This window comes from Thunnus maccoyii, chromosome 7, assembly GCF_910596095.1.
Source record: "Thunnus maccoyii chromosome 7, fThuMac1.1, whole genome shotgun sequence".
Lineage (NCBI taxonomy): Eukaryota > Metazoa > Chordata > Actinopteri > Scombriformes > Scombridae > Thunnus > Thunnus maccoyii.
In genome coordinates this window covers 28,118,286-28,139,897 of record NC_056539.1, presented here as the reverse complement: position 1 = coordinate 28,139,897, position 21,612 = coordinate 28,118,286, and the positions used below count along the sequence as shown (strand labels likewise).

At 39.4% G+C, this 21,612-nt stretch overlaps 2 protein-coding genes across 6 annotated transcripts; one reads left to right on the top strand and one right to left on the bottom strand.

Moving 5' to 3' along the window:
* Nucleotides 1–418: 418 nt before the first annotated feature.
* fxr1 (fragile X mental retardation, autosomal homolog 1) lies at nucleotides 419–13,319 on the top strand. 5 transcript variants are annotated; one of them, XM_042416672.1, is made up of 19 exons: nucleotides 419–520; nucleotides 3,170–3,222; nucleotides 3,326–3,419; nucleotides 3,525–3,596; nucleotides 3,762–3,910; nucleotides 4,156–4,249; nucleotides 4,460–4,576; nucleotides 4,834–5,004; nucleotides 5,250–5,328; nucleotides 5,555–5,664; nucleotides 5,836–5,922; nucleotides 6,989–7,120; nucleotides 7,315–7,549; nucleotides 7,734–7,827; nucleotides 7,977–8,098; nucleotides 8,191–8,400; nucleotides 8,630–8,707; nucleotides 9,489–9,571; nucleotides 11,290–13,319. In XM_042416672.1, exons 1-19 carry the CDS (start codon nucleotides 470–472, stop codon nucleotides 11,476–11,478), a joined length of 2,220 nt encoding a protein of 739 aa, XP_042272606.1. In that variant the 5' UTR covers nucleotides 419–469; the 3' UTR covers nucleotides 11,479–13,319. The 5 variants fall into 5 exon arrangements, with proteins under 5 accessions (XP_042272606.1, XP_042272604.1, XP_042272603.1 ...); XM_042416670.1 differs by having other exon boundaries at nucleotides 5,830–5,922; XM_042416669.1 differs by having other exon boundaries at nucleotides 5,827–5,922.
* A 63-nt stretch (nucleotides 13,320–13,382) lies between these two features.
* On the bottom strand, nucleotides 13,383–17,125 carry dnajc19 (DnaJ (Hsp40) homolog, subfamily C, member 19). Its single transcript, XM_042416675.1, has 6 exons — nucleotides 17,011–17,125; nucleotides 15,803–15,854; nucleotides 14,720–14,793; nucleotides 14,428–14,507; nucleotides 14,166–14,236; nucleotides 13,383–13,804 (listed from the first exon to the last, which is right to left on the bottom strand). Exons 1-6 carry the CDS (start codon nucleotides 17,011–17,013, stop codon nucleotides 13,734–13,736), a joined length of 351 nt encoding a protein of 116 aa, XP_042272609.1. The 5' UTR covers nucleotides 17,014–17,125; the 3' UTR covers nucleotides 13,383–13,733.
* Nucleotides 17,126–21,612: the final 4,487 nt, after the last annotated feature.

Here is a 21,612-nt window from a genome sequence, read left to right as displayed (position 1 = left end):
AGAGCCAGGGCCCTGTGACTCTGGAACGACCTGCGGCAGGAGATCAGGCAGGCTAGCTCTGTTTCCTCTTTTAAATCTCTCTTAAAAACACACTTTTTTTAAAAAAAAAAATTACTTTCTCTTGAATCAGTCATTCTGTTTGTTTTTACTCTGTGTTTTAGTAATTCATACCTCACTTATTATTACTGTATCACTTTTAATTAATATTTATCTGGTAATTTCTCTTTTTGTTTTTATGTATTTGTAAAGCACTTTGCAACTTGTTTTTGAAAAGTGCTAATTAAAGTTATTATAATTTTACTTAAATTACATTTACGTAAATAGGATTTTTAATGCAGGAGTTATACTTGTAGTGGAGTATTTTTACATGGCTGTATGTGAATACTTCAGTAATTGCACCTCTGTAGTCCTCAAACTTCCTGATGCTTTAAGGAGCACCTGTCGTCCCAACATCCTTTGCGTGTCCAATATGGAAGAACTGGTGGTGGAGGTCCGTGGCTCCAACGGGGCTTATTACAAGGTAAATACCGGCTTATCATCCAGCTCAAAGCCCGACAGCCTGTCACAAGACACAGTATGTCAGCTGAAGCCAAATGGACTGTGGCGATATTTCTTAGTGTTCTTCTAAACCCACGAACTGCTCGCTATTAGCTCGCATTAGCCGTGCTAGCCACAGTTAGCTCGCTAAGCTAGCACCGCTCTCGAATCTTCCGCCAGCTGTCACCTATGTTTTTTTTAACGACTTCTCTCTTTTACGCAGAGTGGAAGAAACATACTGTTGTGAGAGATAAGAGGAAGGTAGAAGCCGATAAAGGCTATCAAATAATCTGCTCGACGTTTAGGTGCAGCTTCTCCGAGCTAAAAGTGAGCTAACTTGCTAGTTGATGTCAAAATATGTGACTAAACTAAGATTATGCTGCGTAGCTGACTGTAGCTCTACGTCATATAATTTATTCGGTTATTGGAGTCGTGTTAGTGCTATTGAAGATGTTTTAATCACCCATAATGTGGCGATAAAGCTTTGTGAAGTATGTGATATGATGGAAGCACAGTGTCTAGTTGTGGTTGTGATGTTTGAGCTGCTCAGCGTCTGTCTGTCGCTGTCTATTATTTGATACTTGATCATGCCGAAGCTATTTTCTGTATGTGTAAGCCAGCTGTTCCTTGTCAATCATGACCAGCTGACAAGAGAGGAGAAGAGAGGGGAAGAGGGAGGGAGGGTCACTGATACCGTAAACCTTAAATGCTATTTCTAGACCTGGTGCCCAGAGCCCTGTCTCCTTTCCTCCCATCCCCAAGCTGTGTGTTTCCTCTCTCAATCTCTCATCTCTGCTGGACGAACTCCTACTTTTCTACCTTTTCACCTCTCCTTGCTTCACTGATTTTCTTTGTCCACCCTGCCCTCATGAGTCACTTTGTCCAACACCCAGCTTGCCAGTTCCTGAGGCTTAATCTCTTGGATAGGTGATTCAGTTGTTCTGTTTACGGCACATGTAACTGGATACCTTTACACCAAATTGGGAAAAAATGCATGATTTTTGGGCTCCAGAGTACCTGTGGTTAAAGCACGGGTTCACAATTTTTCAAATCTGTCTTAAAACAATAGTGAGGAGCCCAAATGAACAGTGCAGCTCAACTTCAGGGAAACGCTGTCAGAGGAAACACAAAGAGGGAATTTGATACTAAAAAGAAAATGTGGCAGATATCCACTTGATACGACTAGCTCAGACTGCTGAAGCCTCATATAAGCTTCAGATAAACTTTTAAATGTATTTTTGCACAAAATGACTGTGGACACTGTGGATTTTGGCCCCCATCACTTACATTAAAAACACATTTGAAGGGGATCTTTTAATAGCCAGTATGAATAAGAGGAATGATTACAGCGAGGAAAACCTCTTAGTGTTCATGTCGGCGCCTGACTGTTGTTTTAAGACAGACTTAAGACACAGTGTTCACTGCTGTAACTAACAATTATTTTCAATACAGTAATTTTCTTTGTCAGAAAATAATGATAAATGCCTGTTATAATTTCTTAGAGCCCAAGGTGACGTCTTGAAATGTCTTGTTTTGTCTTAACAGCAGTCCAAAATCCAAATTATATTCAGTTTATTATCATGTATGATACATAAAAGCTTCAAATTGTCACATTTGAGAAGCTGTAACTGGCAAATGTTTGGCATTTTCCCTTCAGAAATGACGAAAATGATCATCAAAATAGTTGCCACATTAATTTTATGGTGATCAACTAATAGATTAAATGACTAATCATCGCAGCTGTACACATTACGCCCTTCATCTATCTATCTATCTAGCCATGTAGATGGGTTTGGTTTATTTGCCCAGGTTTTGAGATATCTACATTTCTTATGACCCGTTATTCCACTGCGGAAATAATGTGGAAGATGAATGTAATGTTGTTTGTGAAAACTCAATACCAATGTCTGTTTCCTGAAACAACATCTTGGCAGCAACAACGGAACAATTTTTCCACCTTGCCCATGACCACAATTAGTTATAATTATGTCGTGACAAACAAATGTGCAATTCACATTGCTGTAGAGCTGCAACGATGACTCGATTAACTGATTACAACTGGTTAACTGATTATAACTGACTGACATAAAATTAATCACTAGTTTTACATTAGTAAAATTAGTTAATCAATCATTAATCAACTATTTTGATAAATGATTAATAAAAAATATCTAAATTCTATGATTCCAGCTTCTCAAATGTGAATATTTTCTGGTTTCTTTAGTCCTCTCTGTCATAGTAAACTGAATATCTTTGAGTCGTGGACTGTTGGTCAGGATGTCACCTTGGGCTTTGGGAAACACTAATCAACAATTTTCACTATTTTCTGATGTTTTATAGATAACACGATTAATTGATTAATTGAGAAAATAACCAGCAGATGAATCGATAATGAAAATAAACGTTAGTTGCTGTACTAAACCTGCTAATGAGCTACTGTAGCCAAATTAAAAATGTGCTTGTTATGCACAACTCTTAATGTTTTTAAATCTATCACACAGTTAAGAACTTTCTTGAAAAATCTATGTCAACTATTTCTTTATCCTTTTTGTCCTGTACGGTTGGTGGCTGCTTACTGCAGTTTGCTCTGATGTTCTTGGCTCTTACTCCTGTCTGTGTTTCTTTCCTGCAGGGCTTTATCAAAGATATCCACGATGACTCTCTCACCATTGCCTTTGAGAACAAGTGAGTTTTTTTCTTCCACCTGTCTTCCAGTAGGTTGATTTCAGGTTTTGCTGATCCGGTCCAGAGCTTTAACCGGTTTGATTTAATGTGAATTTCTTTTCAGTTGGCAGCCGGAACGCCAGGTGCCCTTCAATGATGTCAGAATGCCACCACCCGCTGACGCCAAGAAGGAGATCGGAGAGGGCGAGGAGGTGGAGGTGAGGAGGAAGCACACATCTGTCTTTTCTCTGTCTATTTTTCTGTGTACGTGGTCCCTCTCTGTTAGTTTCTTACTCTTTCTCTCTGTCTTACTCTCCGGTCAGATCCTCTCCAGAGCCAATGAACAGGAGCCTTGTGGTTGGTGGCTGGCTAAAGTCCGCATGATGAAAGGAGATGTGAGTATTGCTCCTTAGGCAGAAACGTTTATACGACACTTTTGTTTTTATTAAGTGCTAGTAGAAATCTGCTTTGCCTCGTAATCACAGTAACATGCTAAAATACATTAATCTCAGTGTCTGTAGGTTGTTTTATTTATACACTGAACCTGAATGTCTTTTCAGTTCTATGTGATTGAGTACGCAGCCTGCGACGCCACCTACAACGAGATAGTCACCTTTGAGCGTCTGCGTCCAGTCAATACTAACAAGGCAATCACCAAGAACTCCTTTCACAAGTGCAGTGTCCCCATTCCTCAGGATCTACAAGAAGCGTATGTACAGCAGCTTTACAGTAATATCATTAGTATCAATGTTAAATTCATGTGCTTGTCCTCTTCACAATTAATGATAACATGCATGTATAGATTTTGTATTACAGATATAAGATATTGTTCTTACTTTGAGAGCTTTGCAAGTCTTTTCAGATGTCTCCAGCCCCAATCCTAACTCAGCTGTTTACATTAAGTTTTGGCTGCTTAAAATACTAAATTGTTTATATTGTTTATGTTTATTTCAGGTGCCAGAATGAGAACGCCCATAAGGATTTTAAGAAAGCCGTTGGAGCCTGTCGCATCTCATACTGCCCTGAGACCAGCCAACTTGTGATTGTGGTAACTGATTTGCTCTATTGATGCTGTATCACTGTAATCCTGTGGTGACATTTGGAAATTTATAAATGTATCAATAGTAGTTCATGATGTGTTACAGTTCAGTCTTACTTAGTATCTTTGTATGGTGGATGACTCTGCTGTTTCTCTCTTTCTAATAGTCATCAACAAGGACACTGCTAACCTTTCTTTTGTTTTTTTTTGTGTGTGTAGTCCACCAATGAGTCGACAGTGAAGCGCGTGTCTTTGCTGAGTGACATGCACCTGCGCAGCCTCAGGACCAAGCTGTTGCTGATGTCACGCAACCAGGAGGCTACAAAGCACCTGGAGGTCAGTTTGTGACATGAACGTGGTCTAGTCACTGTGGTGACCCAGAGATCACAGAGGCACCTTATTCCTCTTGGAAGGGGGACAGTTGGTAACTACAGTATTTTAAGAGTCAGTCACCGTGCTAACTTGAAGGGTGGATAGTAGCCATACCAATTAGGAGCCACTACCAACAACAGGTTAATATCATTTGCAAGTAATTGGAATGTAAAAAAGTTAATTGATAGCAAAATGAAGATTAACCTCTCGTGTTTGTGCAGAACTCCAGACAGCTGGTGTCATCCTTCCAGGAGGAGTTTATGGTGAGACCGGATCTGATGGGCCTGGCCATCGGCAGCCACGGCAGCAACATCCAGCAAGCACGGAAAGTTCCAGGTGTCACTGCCATCGAGCTGGATGAGGAGACTGGCACTTTCAGGATTTATGGAGAGGTAGGGTGATGTGTGCCCAAGTGTTAGTGAAAGCATGAGTGTGTGTATGACCTTGAAAGTGTATGAACACATGAAGATATGTGTATGAGAGAAATTGTACACATTGCATTCTTGTAGATTTTATAATGGTTGTGTTTTCAGTGGATTTTACCAATATTTTGTTAGGATTCTTAAGCTGACTGTGGAACATGCAAGTGTGTTAGCTGAATGTACAGTTGATAAAGTTGCTTCATGTTGTGTCTCAGACAGCAGAAGCTGTAAAGAAGGCCAGAAACTATCTGGAGTTTGTGGAGGATTCTGTCCAGGTGCCAAGGAACCATGTTGGTATGTAGACATGAACAATTTATACCTTCAAATCCCACAAATATCTGGTTGGACGCAGGGCAACTGATACTGAGGTTCTATTTTGGCAATTATACGCAACACATTGCAAGACGGTTATATTTACTGCTATCGTATTAGCATAACTTAAGAGGAAGACTAACTAACTGCTGTTTTGTTTACTCGTTATCAGTCACCTTCTCGTCTTTTCTCTGCTCTGTGTCCCTAGGCAAAGTGATTGGTAAGAACGGTAAAGTCATTCAGGAGATTGTGGACAAGTCTGGCGTGGTGAGGGTCAGGATAGAAGGTGACAATGACAACAAGCAGCCCCGACAAGAAGTAAGCCTGCTACTGCAACATGTTTCAGTGTGACACGTACTCATGAGCGTCACCGGTTTTTGTTTGCGTGTTTTTAAAAAATGATCTACTCATCGTCTCACCTTTTGGTTCAGTCAGTGATTGTCCCATACTAACTTTTGCGTTGTGTTTTTTTTTGTTTTGTTGACACAGGGAATGGTCCCCTTTACCTTTGTCGGTACTAAGGAGAGTATTGGCAACGTTCAGGTCTTGCTGGAGTACCACATCTCTTACCTCAATGTAAGGACTCCTCTGTGTGTGTGTGTGTGTGTGTGCGTGCGTGCGTGCGTGTTTGCTGAATTGATGAAAAAAGAGCCTGCATGTTCTGCATGTTTATGTGTGTTTTGACAATCCTTTGCTTTAACTTCATGCTTCAATTTACAACCGTTCCAGGCTGCCCTTTTAATGCACCTCCTGAACAAACCAGCATTTCCTGCAGACACATGTAATAATTTAGTAAGGTCTAACTAACATTTACTAGCAGAACTTAATGAGCATTGCAAGGTGTAAACAGTAACACATATTGATTTTGTGTTGTGAAAGTGATCCCTGTAAAACCAGGAAGTAGCTGTATATTAAACACATTTGGATACCTCGTACAAAATGCATAAATATCCACTATATGTATATATGCAGCTCACAGAAATGATCAAGGTCTCCCACAGTGTTTTATAGAGGGGTCTGTCTGAAGTAAAGACACCTCTACTTACATCATAAACACTTTTATGAAAAAATATATGAAACTTTTTGGAAAAAGAGCCGAAGACATACAGTATATTTAAATAGTGTTGTTATTATTTAGGCTGTTTAAAAAATAACTAAATTGATCATAAGACGAGAAGCATCAGATTCTGTCGGGTTCAACTCACACAACACTCAAAGCAGCTTTGTCACAACACTGAGGGGAAAAAAACAAAACATTTTTGAAACATTTATTCCAGTGGGAGGCAAACAGCTCAACCAGTCCCAGTCAGATTAGGGATGATAAGGTAAAACTCACGACACAAGCAGAGGAGTGTAAGCAATGCTGGAAATCAAATATGGAGCTGAAAGAACTGACTTGAAATGTAATACCTCTATGAAACATTGTTAGATTACAGTAGTCACTGTGATTGCCATGCAAGTGAATTCCTCATAATTTATTAACACACAATCTTCACAGATATTACTTGGCTTTTCTGCAGTGTGTATTTTGCTGTGTATACATTTTGCACTGTGTATGTTATGTGTGTGTCCTGTGCTGTTTGCATGTTCTGTGCTGCGTCGGTGCTTTGTGTGCGTTTTGTTTTGCACTGTGTGTGTGTAGGACATGGTGGAGCTTCTTGCCGAGGGCCAGCAGCTAGAGGAAGAGCTGAAGCAGATTGTGGATTATACACAAGGAAGCAGCCTAGCAAGATTGAGAATAAGCAACACAAGGCACACAGGATGTGATGTAGATGTGTGTATGATGAGTATGCATGTGAATCCAGTGATGACCCTCTCAAGAACGTTTCTCAGAGATTTTGCTTAATTTTTCTGAAACACTGAAGAATTATCGGATTTTTTATTTTCTGCTTATTGCTTTTTCTGTTGCCGTATCGTCTTTCATTTGATCCGTCTTGTATCTCAAATTTCTTTTTTCCCCCTCTCTAGGAGGTTGAACAGCTACGCATGGAGCGGATGCAGATCGATGAACAGCTACGTCAGATCACCCAGGGTCACCGACCGGCCGACAGAGAGAGGGGAGAGAGGGGAGAGAGAGGAGAGAGAGGAGGAGGTTTTAATACTGACGGCAGTGCCAATGCCTCCTCGTCCTCTTCACATCCCAGCCGCTCCTACAACGGTCGAGGCCGTGGGCGCAGAGGCCACAGCTACAGCACTGGATATGGTAAGCACCTCGGATATTGTGAAAACAAATCTTCTGCTAGATATCTTTGAAAATTCTCCTGAGTAAGAATGTATTATCCATTGAATTGCCACATTTAATATTTGTCCCACTTCTAACAGAGGGTATAATAACTGAGCCCTTGTTGTCTTCCATTTTCTTCTAACCTTTCTGTCTCTTCTTCTAGGCACCAACTCAGAGCAGTCCAATGCCTCTGAGACTGATTCTGAGCGCAGGGATGAACTCAGTGACTGGTCTCTGGCTGCAGAGGACCAGGACAGGTGAATTGTTTTATAATAAAACCCAAAGATATAAAAGTTGTTGCATTTTTCAGTGGAAGCTGTTTTTTTTTTTTCTATAATCTTCAACGAGGATGTGTGTGAGATTTTGATCGATGGATGCTTTGACTGACTGACTTATTGACTTGCAGGGAGAGGGAGAGAGGCCAGCGTCCACAAAGAGATGGTCGCAGGAGGCCAGGTCCTGGCAGAGGCCGAGGAGGGCCTGGAGGACGGGGAAGAGGAGGAAGAGGAGGATACAACAACAGCTCTGGTAAAATTCACTATTAACATGGACGAGGACAGAGAAACACAGACACACCTTTCTTGTCATAATAGTAGTTTTAATGAAATATAACTCTGCAGCAGGGCCTCGGGATCATGACGATAGCAATGCCTACGGAGTCTTGGAGACAAACACTGAGACAGACCAGACAGCTGATACAGATGCCAGTGAGTCAAACCTGCCCACCAACCGTCGCCGAAGATCTCGACGACGTAGAACAGATGAGGACGCCACACTGATGGATGGCATGAGCGAGTCGGATAACGCCTCAATGAGTGAAAATGGAATAGGTATGGAGGTCACATGATCTGATTCAAGACTTCTTCATGCACATACAAACTCAAACAGCACAATGTTTTAGAAGGAAAGTCTGTCATGTTGTATTGTCGAAGGGATAAGTGTTTAGCTGTCAGGGCTGCCATTTTTAAATGTAAAAGGAGCCAGTGCAGACAGGTCCCTGGTTTTAAATGCCACCTTAAGTCCCAAATCCCTCTCTTTGTGATGACCCAACACCCCTAGATGATTCTGAACCTCAACCTCAGCGTCGTAACCGTAGTAGACGTCGCCGCATCCGCCTGCCTGAAGAGAGGCAGCCAGGTAACCATGGCAACTGCTAGTGTCGCCTCCCCCTGGTCAGTGCTCCTAATGGCTTAAGCTAAAAGGTTGTGCACCAGGCCTGGTGTTTGTTTTTTGTCCCCCACAACAACATACTAAATCATAAAAAAACATTCAGATCTATTTAACTACATGTAATCAAGTGTTGCTTGTTTTATTGACATTTGCTAAATGATTGAATGTGGCTGTTTTTGCTGACTGGCCTACACTGTCTGGCTGTGATAATGGAACGTTTCCGTCTTCCTTTTTTTTGTGTATTATTTCACAGGTGCGTTACTCATTCACTAATAGATTGGCTACAACTTTGTTTTGTGTTGTCGGGCTGCCATTTACACTAGTGGCAGTCCTTGTTTGTGTGGTGTTTGTTACTAAGCCTGACTAACTTATTTTTCTGTGATGTTGTTCTAAATGGACAATCAGGTGTTGGAAGCCAGTTAGGCCAGTATACACCCGTAAAAAAAATGCTCTGTAGTGGGTTGAATAGAGTGGATCTGCTTTAACTGAACTGATATGCCTGCTTTTCAAGGTGATTTGTTTTCTCCACATTACTACTTCCATCACTGTCTGTTTTTCATTGCAACGCCGCACCATTGAATCGATGTGCTCTCAGAAAAGAGATCTGAGGAGTGTGATTGACTTTGGGATCAAGTTCTGAACAACATCTGGGACAAACTCAGCATTTTTACTTCTCTTCCCTATTTAAAAGGAAGCAGACACTGTCATGACCAGTGGTTTTCTCTTCTCTAACGTCTCGTCTGTACAGTGACAGTGGCTGACTACATATCCCGGGCTGAGTCTCAGAGCAGGCAGATGACAACCAAGGACCCCAAGAAAAACAAAGATGTGGTTAGTATTTAAATGTTACGTGTCAACAAATTGTTGGCAGGCCACAATTAACATGTGGGGTCCAAAGGTCTGAGACCACTAGTCAAGATACTTCTATTTTGCGTTTGTTTCGAATGTAATATTATCATTTTTCAATACAAATGATAATATCAGCTTAACAATTTGAGTGAAAAATGTACATACATTTCAGAATATCTTAGTATTTGGTGTGTGTCCCTTTTTATGTCCCCTTCCCCTTTAATGAGAACATGCACCCGAGCTGGCATGGGCTCCACAAGTTTGTGCAAATACTGATGACTCATGTTATCTAAGCGTGATTTCACATTGTTCTGAAGAGCTTTTTGTGATGTCACAGAAGACTTTCTCAGCCTTCAAGTGCCCCCATAAATGTCCAATGGGGTTTGAGGTCAGGTGACTGTAGAGGAAAGTCTATGACTGTCAGGACTTGTTGGTCTTCAAGTAGTTCTTGCAAAGCTTTGAGGTGTGTTTGGGGTTATTATCCTTCTGCAGTATGAATGCTTCTACACAAAGATGCAAACCAGAGGGTAGAGCTTGTCTCTGAAGAATCGAGTGGTACCTCTCCTTGGTCGGTGCAGGTGTCCAACTGATGAATGATGAGTAGACACCTTGCATGGCAGCCTCTGCCGTTAGCGTATGAATGTGTGTGAATGAGTGAAAGTAGCATGTAGCGTACAGCACTTTGAGTGGTCAGAAGACTAGAGAGGTGCTATATAAATGCAGTCCAATGACCGTGAATATTCCCACCACCATGTTTCACTGTTGGTTTGATACACTGCGGTATCATTCTCTCTCCTGTTTGTGTCCTTACATCCACCCTTCTGTTACTACCATAAATCTCAAACTTTGATTCATCAGTAAATTTTTTTTTAGTCATCCACTGTGAAATGCTGGTATTTCTTAGCCCACCCCGAGCGTTTGTCCTTGTTTCCCCTCCTGAGAAGTGTTTTTAAAAACTGCTACTCGTCCTCTGAGACCATTACAAGGCAGCCTCCTTTTGCTTGATGTATTGATCTTCTGATGGTGTGATCACTTTTGATCTGTCTGATCGTGCTTTGGATACAACTGATCCAGTTTCTGCAAAGCGTTTTAGAGCTCCAGCACTGCCCCCTTTAAAAACCTTTAGTCTAGTCATGATTTGATGCTGAAAAGCCCTTCTTTGCTTAAAATAACAATTTGACTTCTGACACTCTCACTTAGTTCTGACGCCGTGTTTCCCACTATCACAATGCTACTCAGTAAGCAATGATCTGCTGGAAACTTGAGGCACAGCCATATTTATAACAGGTGAACAATGGCTGCAAGTTGATGAGTAGATCAAATCCACCTGAGTGTCATCTGAACTCACGCTTCAGTGGAAGGGATACAACTCAAGGACATCTGACAAAGGAGTTACGTTGATCAATGCCATAAATTTACTTAAATTTGATTGCTGACCTAGAAATATTGCAGAATCTTAAAACATTTCCTCTTCATTTTACATATCAGAACTTCCTCAGTTTTTAAATGTTTCTGAATCCTCAAACTTTCTGATTATTTCCAGGTTTACATGAAAATATTAGAGATTTTCAATGTGGTCTCAGACATTTGGACCACTGTATATAAAATATTTTTTCCTACTTATTGGTGAATTTGTCTGAATATATTCCAAGTGCATTATTTTCTCCACTCTTCTCCGTTTGTCCCTCCTTTCTGTTCAGGGTCAGGTGGATGCCATTGCTGAGCACAGCCCGCAGCCGACCCCGACAGCCACCAACGGCTCTACCAACAACAACGCTGCTGCCGATAACGAGGACAGCAACGCCGCCAAGTCTTCCACCGAGACGCCCGCCACAGACTCCCACACGGGGGATTCTAACCCGCAACCTGTTGTTAACGGACTCTCCTAGTAGGCCCCCCCCCCTCTCCCCGGCAAAGGAAATGGTTTCAAATATTTCAACTTCTCTGGCTGCGCTTGATAAAATCCCCTTGTCTCTTGAGCAGCCTCAAAAGTGAATCTTAACATTTAAATACAACATGCACTGTTCTTTTTTACTTTAGAAATATTTGAAACCTGTTCCACTCCGTAAGTTTCAGAGGTCTGTACCTTAACCTCCCCTTTACACGTGTTCTGTCCAACTATTCATGTTACCATTTCTTTCTTTTTTTTTTTTTTTTTTTTTACAATAGTTCTTCCTGTATGAGCTTGCCAAAGATAGTCAAACACACACACAGACTTACAGACATCTCTATGTAACTACTTTTCAGTCCACTCTTCATTGAGAGCTCAGGGAGAGGATGGACTGAATGCAGTATTTATACAATGTAGACAGGGATTTCACTCAAACCCATACTGTGGTATGAATGCAGCAGATCTTTTTTATTGGTAAAAAAAAAATAATATCATAGCAGGGTTTTAAAACAAACAAAAAAAAAAGTCTGTCTTTTACCAGGTGGACACAGAAAAGAAGCTTCCACATTTTTTCAGGATGTTTTGTGCATCTGAAGTAGTTTGTACTTTAATTGTTCTGCATGAACAGTACCACAGTGCAGATAGGTTTGTTGGAAACCCAAGTATGTTTGACATACATGTGATCAGCTGTTGTGCCTTGAGAGTAGTTTCAACATGTTGTTGCCTGGCTCTGCACACTATCTGAAATCTTTTCACTTATTTCTGTGTTACTCGGTCGCCCTCGCCTGCCACAGTTGAACCAGATGAGCTGTCTTTTTTTTTTTTTTGTGCTAAATGTTCCCTTATGGCACTGTAAGCAGGCAGAGGCAAACACTGAAAGACCCTAAAAGGATTTCAGAGGCATATCTTTTTAAAATCAGGTGTGTCTGTTCTTAAATGTTTGTGGGGAAAAAATGAGTCCAGTTATTCTTTATATATCTGTTGAGGAGTTTGACGTTAGCTGCTTTCTGTTTTTCAATATGCAACCACTTCGGTCATAGAAGAAATGTTATTACGGCGTGTCTGGAAAAGAAACAATAGGAAAGTTGTTTTCTTTGCACTGAAACATAACCTTTTTCTGTTTAAGAGTTAATTGTAGTTTGGTCTGGAAACTGGCCTGTTACTGTGTAGTGCTGGACAAGAGATGTAGCCATCAGTGCTGGGTTTCCTGGAAACATCTTAACAGCGAACCATTGGGCAGTTTTCATCCAATTTAACAGGAAGGATGATGGGAAGGTTGTTTCTTCCCAGACATCCATTCAAATCAAGAGAGTCAAAGCATGATTTTGTTTTTTTTAATCTTAAGGATTAACACCCTTTACATGCCTACTGCAAAAATCCTGTTTGACCAATAAGAAGCAACGAGTAAAGACTACCCTGGTGTTGAGATGTTTCTAGAAAACCAAGCCCAGGTGACGATGATGTCATTTTCATGGTTCTTCCACAGACCGGCTGGCTGGAAACTGGTCACGACTGTTCCACTAAGGAAGGAGATTTATTTGGTTTATTTATTTTTAAAAAATGTACAGTATTTAAAAAAACAAACAAACAAAAGAAACTTCTTTTTCTTGACACTAAAACATGCGTTACCTGGGTTTTTTTTTTTTCTTCTTTGAGACAAATGACAATTTGGACTACTGACAGTTGTGACATCCCAAGTGTTTTTGTTGGGTCGACTACAGTATGTTTTTTTTTTTTTTTTTTTTTTAAAGGATCGTTCTGGTTGGTTGATGTGCAATATGTTTTGTATGCAGGTAGTTCTTAAATAAACTTGATCTTCCATGTAGATCTAAAACTGAACAACGTGTGGCTTTCTGAAGGACATGGTACAAATACAGTGAACAAAAAAAAAAAGGTGCTCTGTTGTGGTCTGCAGAATTTTTTATTTTTCACGATAAGTGGAAATAATCCCCAAAACATATCACAGCATTTTACAGAACTCTTACAGGACACCGTTTTCAAACCAAAAGGATGATATTCAAAAGTTCCTGTTGAGTAGAAAACCACCTTAAGGCAATAATTCCCACATAGCACTCATAATTTAACTACAATATGACATAATAACAATGAGGCAAAGTTCCAGAAACAATGTGTACAGTGTGATTTATTTGAGAACAATCAGTTGGAAAACTCCTGGTGTTCGTTCAAGTCAGTCAGTGCAACAGCTTGAATAAGAGCGGTGTGAAATCGTTGGGTTCATCAACATCTTTACTTCTATTTCTTTGCCTGGCCTTCTATCAGATCCTTCGCTTCATTTATCTTCGCTGCTAGGTAGGGAGATCCACCTGTGAGATTACACACACACACACACACACACACACACACACACACACACACACACACACACACACACACACACACACACACACACACACACACACACACACACACACACACACACACACACACACACACAACAGGTTAAATTTCATTATGTTTCGCTAAACTACAAAACTCAGTCTTTGTAATCATGCTGGATGTATGCTTCACTGCCCCCTTTAAAAGCTACTGAAAGACACAGCTGCACCCCTCACCATACTTTCTTTATGAAGTACACTCTGGAGTTTGAGCAGCAAGGTGTGTCTAACCAGGAAGGTAAAGTTTGTACCAAAGTAGATAAAGGGAGTGTATGGTAGATAGACTTACCTCTATCTGGGTGGTTTAGGATCATCAGTTTCCTGTGGGCTTCTCTGATCTTATTCCTGTTGGCTGTGGGACTGGAGGAAGGAGCAATAGATCAGTTATTAGTGAATTATTATTGTAATTAGTAGTAGCCCTGTTTTCTGCTATAGTTGAATGAGGGAGGGAATAGCAGCACGGGACCTAATTCTTGAGTCTACGTCACTCTGGAGGTGCAGAGTGAAGGACGGTGAAGGGAGATACTAGTGTGACAAGAGTGTCAACATACCTGATACCTAAAACCAGCGCAGCTTCTCTCTTGTTCATCTTTGTTTCAAATCCACCTTTATAGTAACCTCCTCCAAAACTCTGCAACAACAAATACAGATGACCACCAATCACGAGGGATCCGCTAACACCAATACACAACTCGGATGTGACTTTGCTTTTTTGCTTATTGAATGTAAAGTTGGAGATAAAGATGTATCTTGTGTTGTTTGAGTAATTAAAACACATTTATGACTGCTGTTTAGAGAGATAGTGAATGTGATAGTATGAATGTTTCCTTCTGTCCTTCTTACCGCCGTGGGGAAGCTCTGAAGGGCCTGTTTCACCTGAGGCTCCATCTGCTTGAAGGCCTGCATGGCATAGCGACCTGGTGGGTAAAGGAGGATAAATCCACATTAACTTAGCTGATAGAAATAGTTGCCAAATTGTCTCTACCCACATTTTCATTTTAATGCAGATGCTATATGTTAGGACTATATGTTAGTGGTAAGGTTGGGTGATATGGTTTAATTCAGTATTATGATATTCATACTATTTCTACAATATCAGTATATATAGTACATTTCAGAAAATGTATGCAAAATTCACATTTTAAGTAGTCCAACTGATGTTCAATGTAATGAACTGCATTCCACTGTTATTACATCAGACAAAACTCTTCACATCATTAATTTCAACGACAGAAATGAGGAAATAACTGGTAATATATAATCATCATGATATGATTCTACTGAAAGTTGTTAGTATTAAGACTTATAACTATGTTCTAGAAAACTATTGCAATGTTAGTTTTTGTGATGGACTGCTGGTAGATTTCTTTGCTATAATGATAACTGTGTGTTTGTTTTACCTGCTGTAGTCTGTAACTTATTTTGAAACACTAATGTGACAGGTTTTGACAATGTTTGGCATGTTCTGGTTTACAGTTTTTCCTTCCAATTTTGTCCTTTTCTTGTATTTCTATTATTCTCCATATTTTATGCCTTTATTGCAATTTTTATCTCCACTGGGCGTAAGTTGGTAGAGATAAACTAACATAACTGACATCCAGAGTAAAGTCTGGTCTCATCTTGGACCGGAACATCTGCTGATTAATTTAATAGTTGGCAACTAATTGCTTAATTGACTAATCGGTGCAGCTCTACTTTGCTTTGCTTTCTTAAATTTCTCATATCTGAGAAGCATTTCTTGCTGTTAAATTCTCATTTAGACTCATTACTTCACGTCAGACAGTGTCAACACATTAGACACAATTTTGGCCCGGTTGTGCCAACTTGATGAACACGGCTGAGGATTCTCTATCAAGGCGATTAACCAACCTGTCAGCGTGCCAGTTACATAAGTTCCCTAAGTTAGCTTTTACAGGAGTTGCTTACCTGCAAATCCGGCTGCAGCCAGAGCCAGCCCCACTGCCACCATGGAACTGGCCTAAAGAGACAGAGGCAGGAAGTGAGGATGAGAAAAAATCCCTGAGATCTTCACTCCTAGCTGCCTGACACTTCACCTCCATATCTCATTCAAATTCATACTGTGTATACTGTGTCTTTGTCTGTCCTGCACTGTGTAGATGTATATAGATTTTATTTTTTAATTAACTATATATACATATATATCCTGTTAATACACAGACACACACAAGGACAGTGACATTGTGTCCATTGTACAAATACAATGAAAAAATGATGCTCTGTTGCTGTCTGCAGAACTTTTTATTCTTCACCGCTAAGAGTAAAAAAGTTCCTAGGGACACATTTCTATCATTTTACAATAAATGCATCCATCAAACTCTTAACATTCATCAAGCTAAAAAAAGAGAATGGGACACTGTTTTCATACCAAAAGGCTGCAATTTAAATTCCTGTTGAGTAGAAAACAACCTTAGGGCAATAAGCAAGCACAAAGTCTTTATACTTGTATTTATATTGTGCTTTTTTGCACACATACTGTTTTTATCATGTCAATATGCATGCATAGTCTTTATATTTATATTTATATTCTGTTTTTTTGCACACACATCGTTTTTATCATGTCAATATGCATGCAAATAGTATTTATACATATATTTATATTCTGCTTTTTTGCACACTCATAGTTTTTATCATGCATGCACATAGTCCACCCCCAATACACAGAATATTTGTAAATTACAGTCTCTCTCTTTCTTATACTGTTATGTTTATTGATGTTTATTTCTTTTTCTGATAAAATCTGGACCACACTGAATTCCTTGTACTTTGCGAATGAATCTCATTTGTGTCCCTGAGTGCTGCTGCAATGTAAACAAATGCACACTACTACCTAAACTGTAGCAGACTACAAAACACAAAGCGGATTCAGACGAGCCACGTTGATTTCAGTCCCCTCCTGTGGCTTATGTAGCGTGTTAACGTTGGTTAGCTGGCTAATAAAAGTCAAACATTAGCTTCAGTTTAGTCACGTCGTGTCATTCGGTCATGCACATTTCAGCAGAGCTAAAGTTAGCTTAGCCATTTAGCCTTAACGTTATCGAAGTTTACATCCAAGTCGTGAGTGTGAACCGTTTTAACACAGCCCTTCTAGTCAGTAAGTAACAAACCAGACCTACCATGTCTTTGAATTATGCTCCGTTACTATTAAAATCAGGATATTAACTTTTGACCTCTCATGTTTTCACCGCTCTGACGTTCATATGTTTGTGCCGGAAATGGTGCACATCTGTCGTAAAACCTTGACACACGTTGGTCCCTTTTACGATCAAACTGTCAAACCGACTGAAAACAACTCAAAAGACAAGAATGTTAGCTTAATCCAACTATTTAATTTTTTTTTTGCAAATTCCATATACATAAAATGATTGACATTAGAAAACCAAACTTCCTCAATCTCATTTTAATTTATATTGAGCTCTATTACAACTCTCTGATCAAGCTTTTTTTTTTTTTTTTAGCTTGAAAGTCGCCTCCTAATTTTTTTATTTTATTATTTTTTTAAATTGAGAGCATGATAGAAACCAAGCTGCAACCACTGAGGCTGAAAAATGAAGCCAATGCGGAAGTGCCAAAAACTCCAGTTCCTTAAAGGGACACTTGACACTGGTTCCAAAAGCGAGTCAATCTCCATAGACCCCCATATTAAAATGCCCAACTTTACAGCAGAAATAAACATGTTTACAGCCCGGTACAAAAAAAAAACAGATTTGGTCTCTATAGGACACCCGTTTAAATTTTATTAAGGCTTAAACTTATGCATAATTAAGTGCCTGGCCGCTTTGAGTGACAGGTGGGTGCTACCGTTGGTGCCACCCACCACGGCGACAACGTTGGTTACGTAACGTAACCATGGCGTATAGTAGTATAGGCGTCGCCGTGGCCGTCGCTATTTCAATGTGTTTTCAGTTCATGTAAGTTAATTATAACATTTTGGTCGCCTTTGGTCGGTTGTACTAAAATACCCTCTAAGGAGTCGGACGTCCCGAGTGTTTCCGGTAAGTGCATTTTTGTTTAAATGGTTTTAAGCCTGTTTTTCGCTAGCGAAAATTACCATCAGCATCATCACAGTTAACCATAGACCGTAAGTTAAATGCACCGTGCTAACCGAGCGAGCCGGTAGCGTTAGGGTCAGCTCCATCCTCTCGTTCAAATATGGTAATCTCTGGCCATGAATGTATTATAAGATAATACATCCGTGCTTCTGGCTCCAAAAATCCAATATGGCGACGGTCAAAATGCAAACTGGAGGAATCAAAACGGGAGTCCACAAACCAATGGGTGATGTCACGGTGGCTACGTCTATTATTTTTAACAGTCAATGATACAAACAATCAGGCACATAAATAATAATAACAAAACACTAAAAATAGGGCTATCTCAAATTAACTTAAACATATCTAGTAATGAAAACAACTTAAGAGCTTTCTTGTCTTTTAATAAGTTTCAGTGCTTACTCAAGAGTTTTAGCTCAGTCTTCCAATGGTTCAAACTTGGTTTAGTCTTAAAGTATCTTAAAAAAACTTACACCAATAACACCATAATATTGAGAACAAAGACTAAGTTCAAGCAAAACATCAAACCTGACTGTCTTCACTGTCAAGAGTGACTGACTCTCTAGTCAAGCTGCAAAATAAAAAAGCAACAAAGAACCAAACAAATTTTTAAAACATATGAAATTATTTACTAATGTTACTTGATTTTTAATCTGCACCCCTTTACTTATTTATTTTTCCCTCCTCCTATGTATTAGTTTGTCTTTATTGAATGTAACTTGTTACTTGTTTATATGTTGCTGTTGTTAGGCTACTAAAAGACTTTATTTTGTTATTCATTATTTTTATTCTTTATTATTTTTGGTTCATTTTTAGTTAATTTTAACTCATATTCATTCATGTCCTCAGTAAAGTAAAAAAAAAAAAAAAAAAAATCCCTCCATCTGCCTTCAGAAAGAGTTTGCTAGTCCAACTAATGAATGCAGGTGGAAGTTTGAAGTTGACATGAACTTGAAATTTGAATTTGCCTTGCTGTGGTAATTCAACAACCTTATTTTAATTCCTTTTACTTAATGGTGTTGACTTGAAAGCTAACATTTTGCTTGCTGTGGGTTTCTGGAGGTCAATCTAAATGCTAATTAATGTAATGCTACCTCACATTCACAGATATACTCTGCCTGTATGTAATTTAGTTGTAATTTAAACAAAGCCACCATGCATTAGACTGTTAATGGTAGTATTTACTACACTAACTACATCAAAGGGGTGGATATAACTTCTCTCACATGAGCTAGAAACGCATTTATGCTCTCTTGTGCTAGCTCGATAGTTGATGTTGGAATTAAACTACTGCAGCTAAGAGGAAATCAAAGCTACAGCTAGTAAATTAACTTTACTTAAGTTACTTAAGTAAAGAATCTGAGTACTTCTTCCAACACTGCTGTTGTGTAATGCTTTTGATTTATTTTTTTTGTCACAGGAACAAGAGGGGAGCTGCAAGGAATACACTCTGAAAGGTTGAAAGGGTTGTGTAGGTGAGTGGTTGGCTGTTTTTAATTATTTTTCTGTCTACCAATGTATATGTCTACATATTTTTTTCCCATTAAAACTATAAAAGGGTCCTGGTTTCCTCACCTGTATGCTTTACAAAATAAAAAATATCACACAACTTTTTATATTTAAAGACATATGTGATATTTTCACAGTAGCATATAATTTCCATGGTTCGGAATGACGTCAGTGTTATTGATACTGTTGTTTATATCGGTCCATGAGGTTTACCTGGTATACTGTGACTGATTCTTGTTGTAGATGCAGAGGACAACAACAAAAACACTCCTGATAAAATTGCTTCACTTTCAGCTCAAGTGATCTTCAGGCTGTTCTGAGACTTACTAAGTTACTCTGCACTTTGCTGGGTAAAACTTGGAATCCATTCAAATCTGGAACATGGACTGATGCAATAAAACATGTCCTTTACTCAGCAAAGATATTCAAATTACACCTAAAACCTGCTTTTTGGAACAGACTTTCCTCCCTTCAGTCATGATAAAGTTTGAGAAATGCACAAACATATTGTCAAATGTGTCTGATTGTATCCATTCAAGATTATATAGTAATTGTAACATTGAAATGGATCATCAACATTTTTAGACTTTGTCATTTTATAACATTTTAAGCAGTTATTTCCTGATAAGGATAAGCTGACTAGTACTAGTCACCCTTTCTGTTACCTTCTAAACACTGCACTCCATGTACATTAAATATTGTGAAATTGTCACAAACAAGGTTTAGCATCACACAGTATATTAGTACTGTTGATACAGCACTATATGGCACTTTGTAAGCGATGACAACTCTAATATGGGGGCGCCTGTGGTGCAGGAGGTGGAGCGGGTCGACCACTAATCACAGGGTTGGCGGTCTGATCCTCAGCTCCTTTCTTACCACATGTTGAAGTGTCCTTGGATAAAACACTGAACCCAAATTTGCTCCCGATGGTCAGGCCAGCAGCACCTTGCATTGTAGTTTGCTTCCATCGGTGTGTGTGTGTGAATGGGTGAATAAGTGGCAAATTGTAAAGCACTTTAGATAAAGGAGTGATATGAATGCAGCCATTTAGCCAAACCCCTGGTTTTACTTAGCTACATGCTAGGCTAAAATCTGTTACCTGTGGTCGGCCTGGGCATGTGTCACTCAGAAAACAGTCAGCGAATCAGAAGAGAGGGGCATCGAGACACAAAACAGCTTGTTCTTCATAGAGATCCAGAGAGAAGCTCAAGAGAGGAGATTTAAAACTATATTGAGATGCTATTTAGTACTTAGAACTACAAAAATATCTTCTCATAGATGTCAAGACTTCAAATAAAACATCAGAAAACTGTAACATATGGGACCTTTAACACCCTTATTTGATGGTGATACGACACAGGACCCAAATACGTACGTTTTAGGTTCTTGAAAGTTGACAAAAAGCCACATAACCTATGTGATCCAGTATAGATTTACTGTACTGGGAACACTGGCAGAATTTTCTTTTGTTTTATGATAAATATAAAGCTGAATATGGGACTAATGGTCTTGATGAGATGGATGGTCTTGGTAGGTCTATGTCTTGGCATTCTTGGGCATTAAATCCTAGACATGTGGGTATCAGATCTTAGATATTTGTTGCATAAACTATACATTCTTTGTCCAAGCTCAGTTTGATAAGCAAAAGTTTCAAGATCTTATGATATAACTTTCTTCAACAGCATTTGAATGTATTTCAATTTCAAGTCCTGATATAAGGTACACATTAAAATACAGTCATTGGCATTCTGTTGAAACAATATGACATTTAAAAAAACCTTCACTCTTAAACCAAATTAAGACCAGTTTTATGTCTCGACATCTTTTGGCCTTCGAATCACCACATCAGCGCTTGCTGGGAAGGAATGAACATTTCAAAGCTACGTCCTAAAAGATTATAAAGAATCTATTCAATGGAGCAGTTGTAACCTTGATGGCTAGCCAGGCTTACAGGATGGAACTAAAACTGACAGTAATGAAGCTGATGAGAGAGAACAAACTCTGAAAGTGTAGCAGCTGTAGTGTAATGTTAGTTGTCAAGGGCGCAGTTTGCATCTTGACTTTTTGTTGTACTTTGAGGACAAGATAGTTCCACTTTAGCATCTTCTACCTAAAGTTAGTAAATGGCCAGCAAACATTACATCAGGTTGTTTC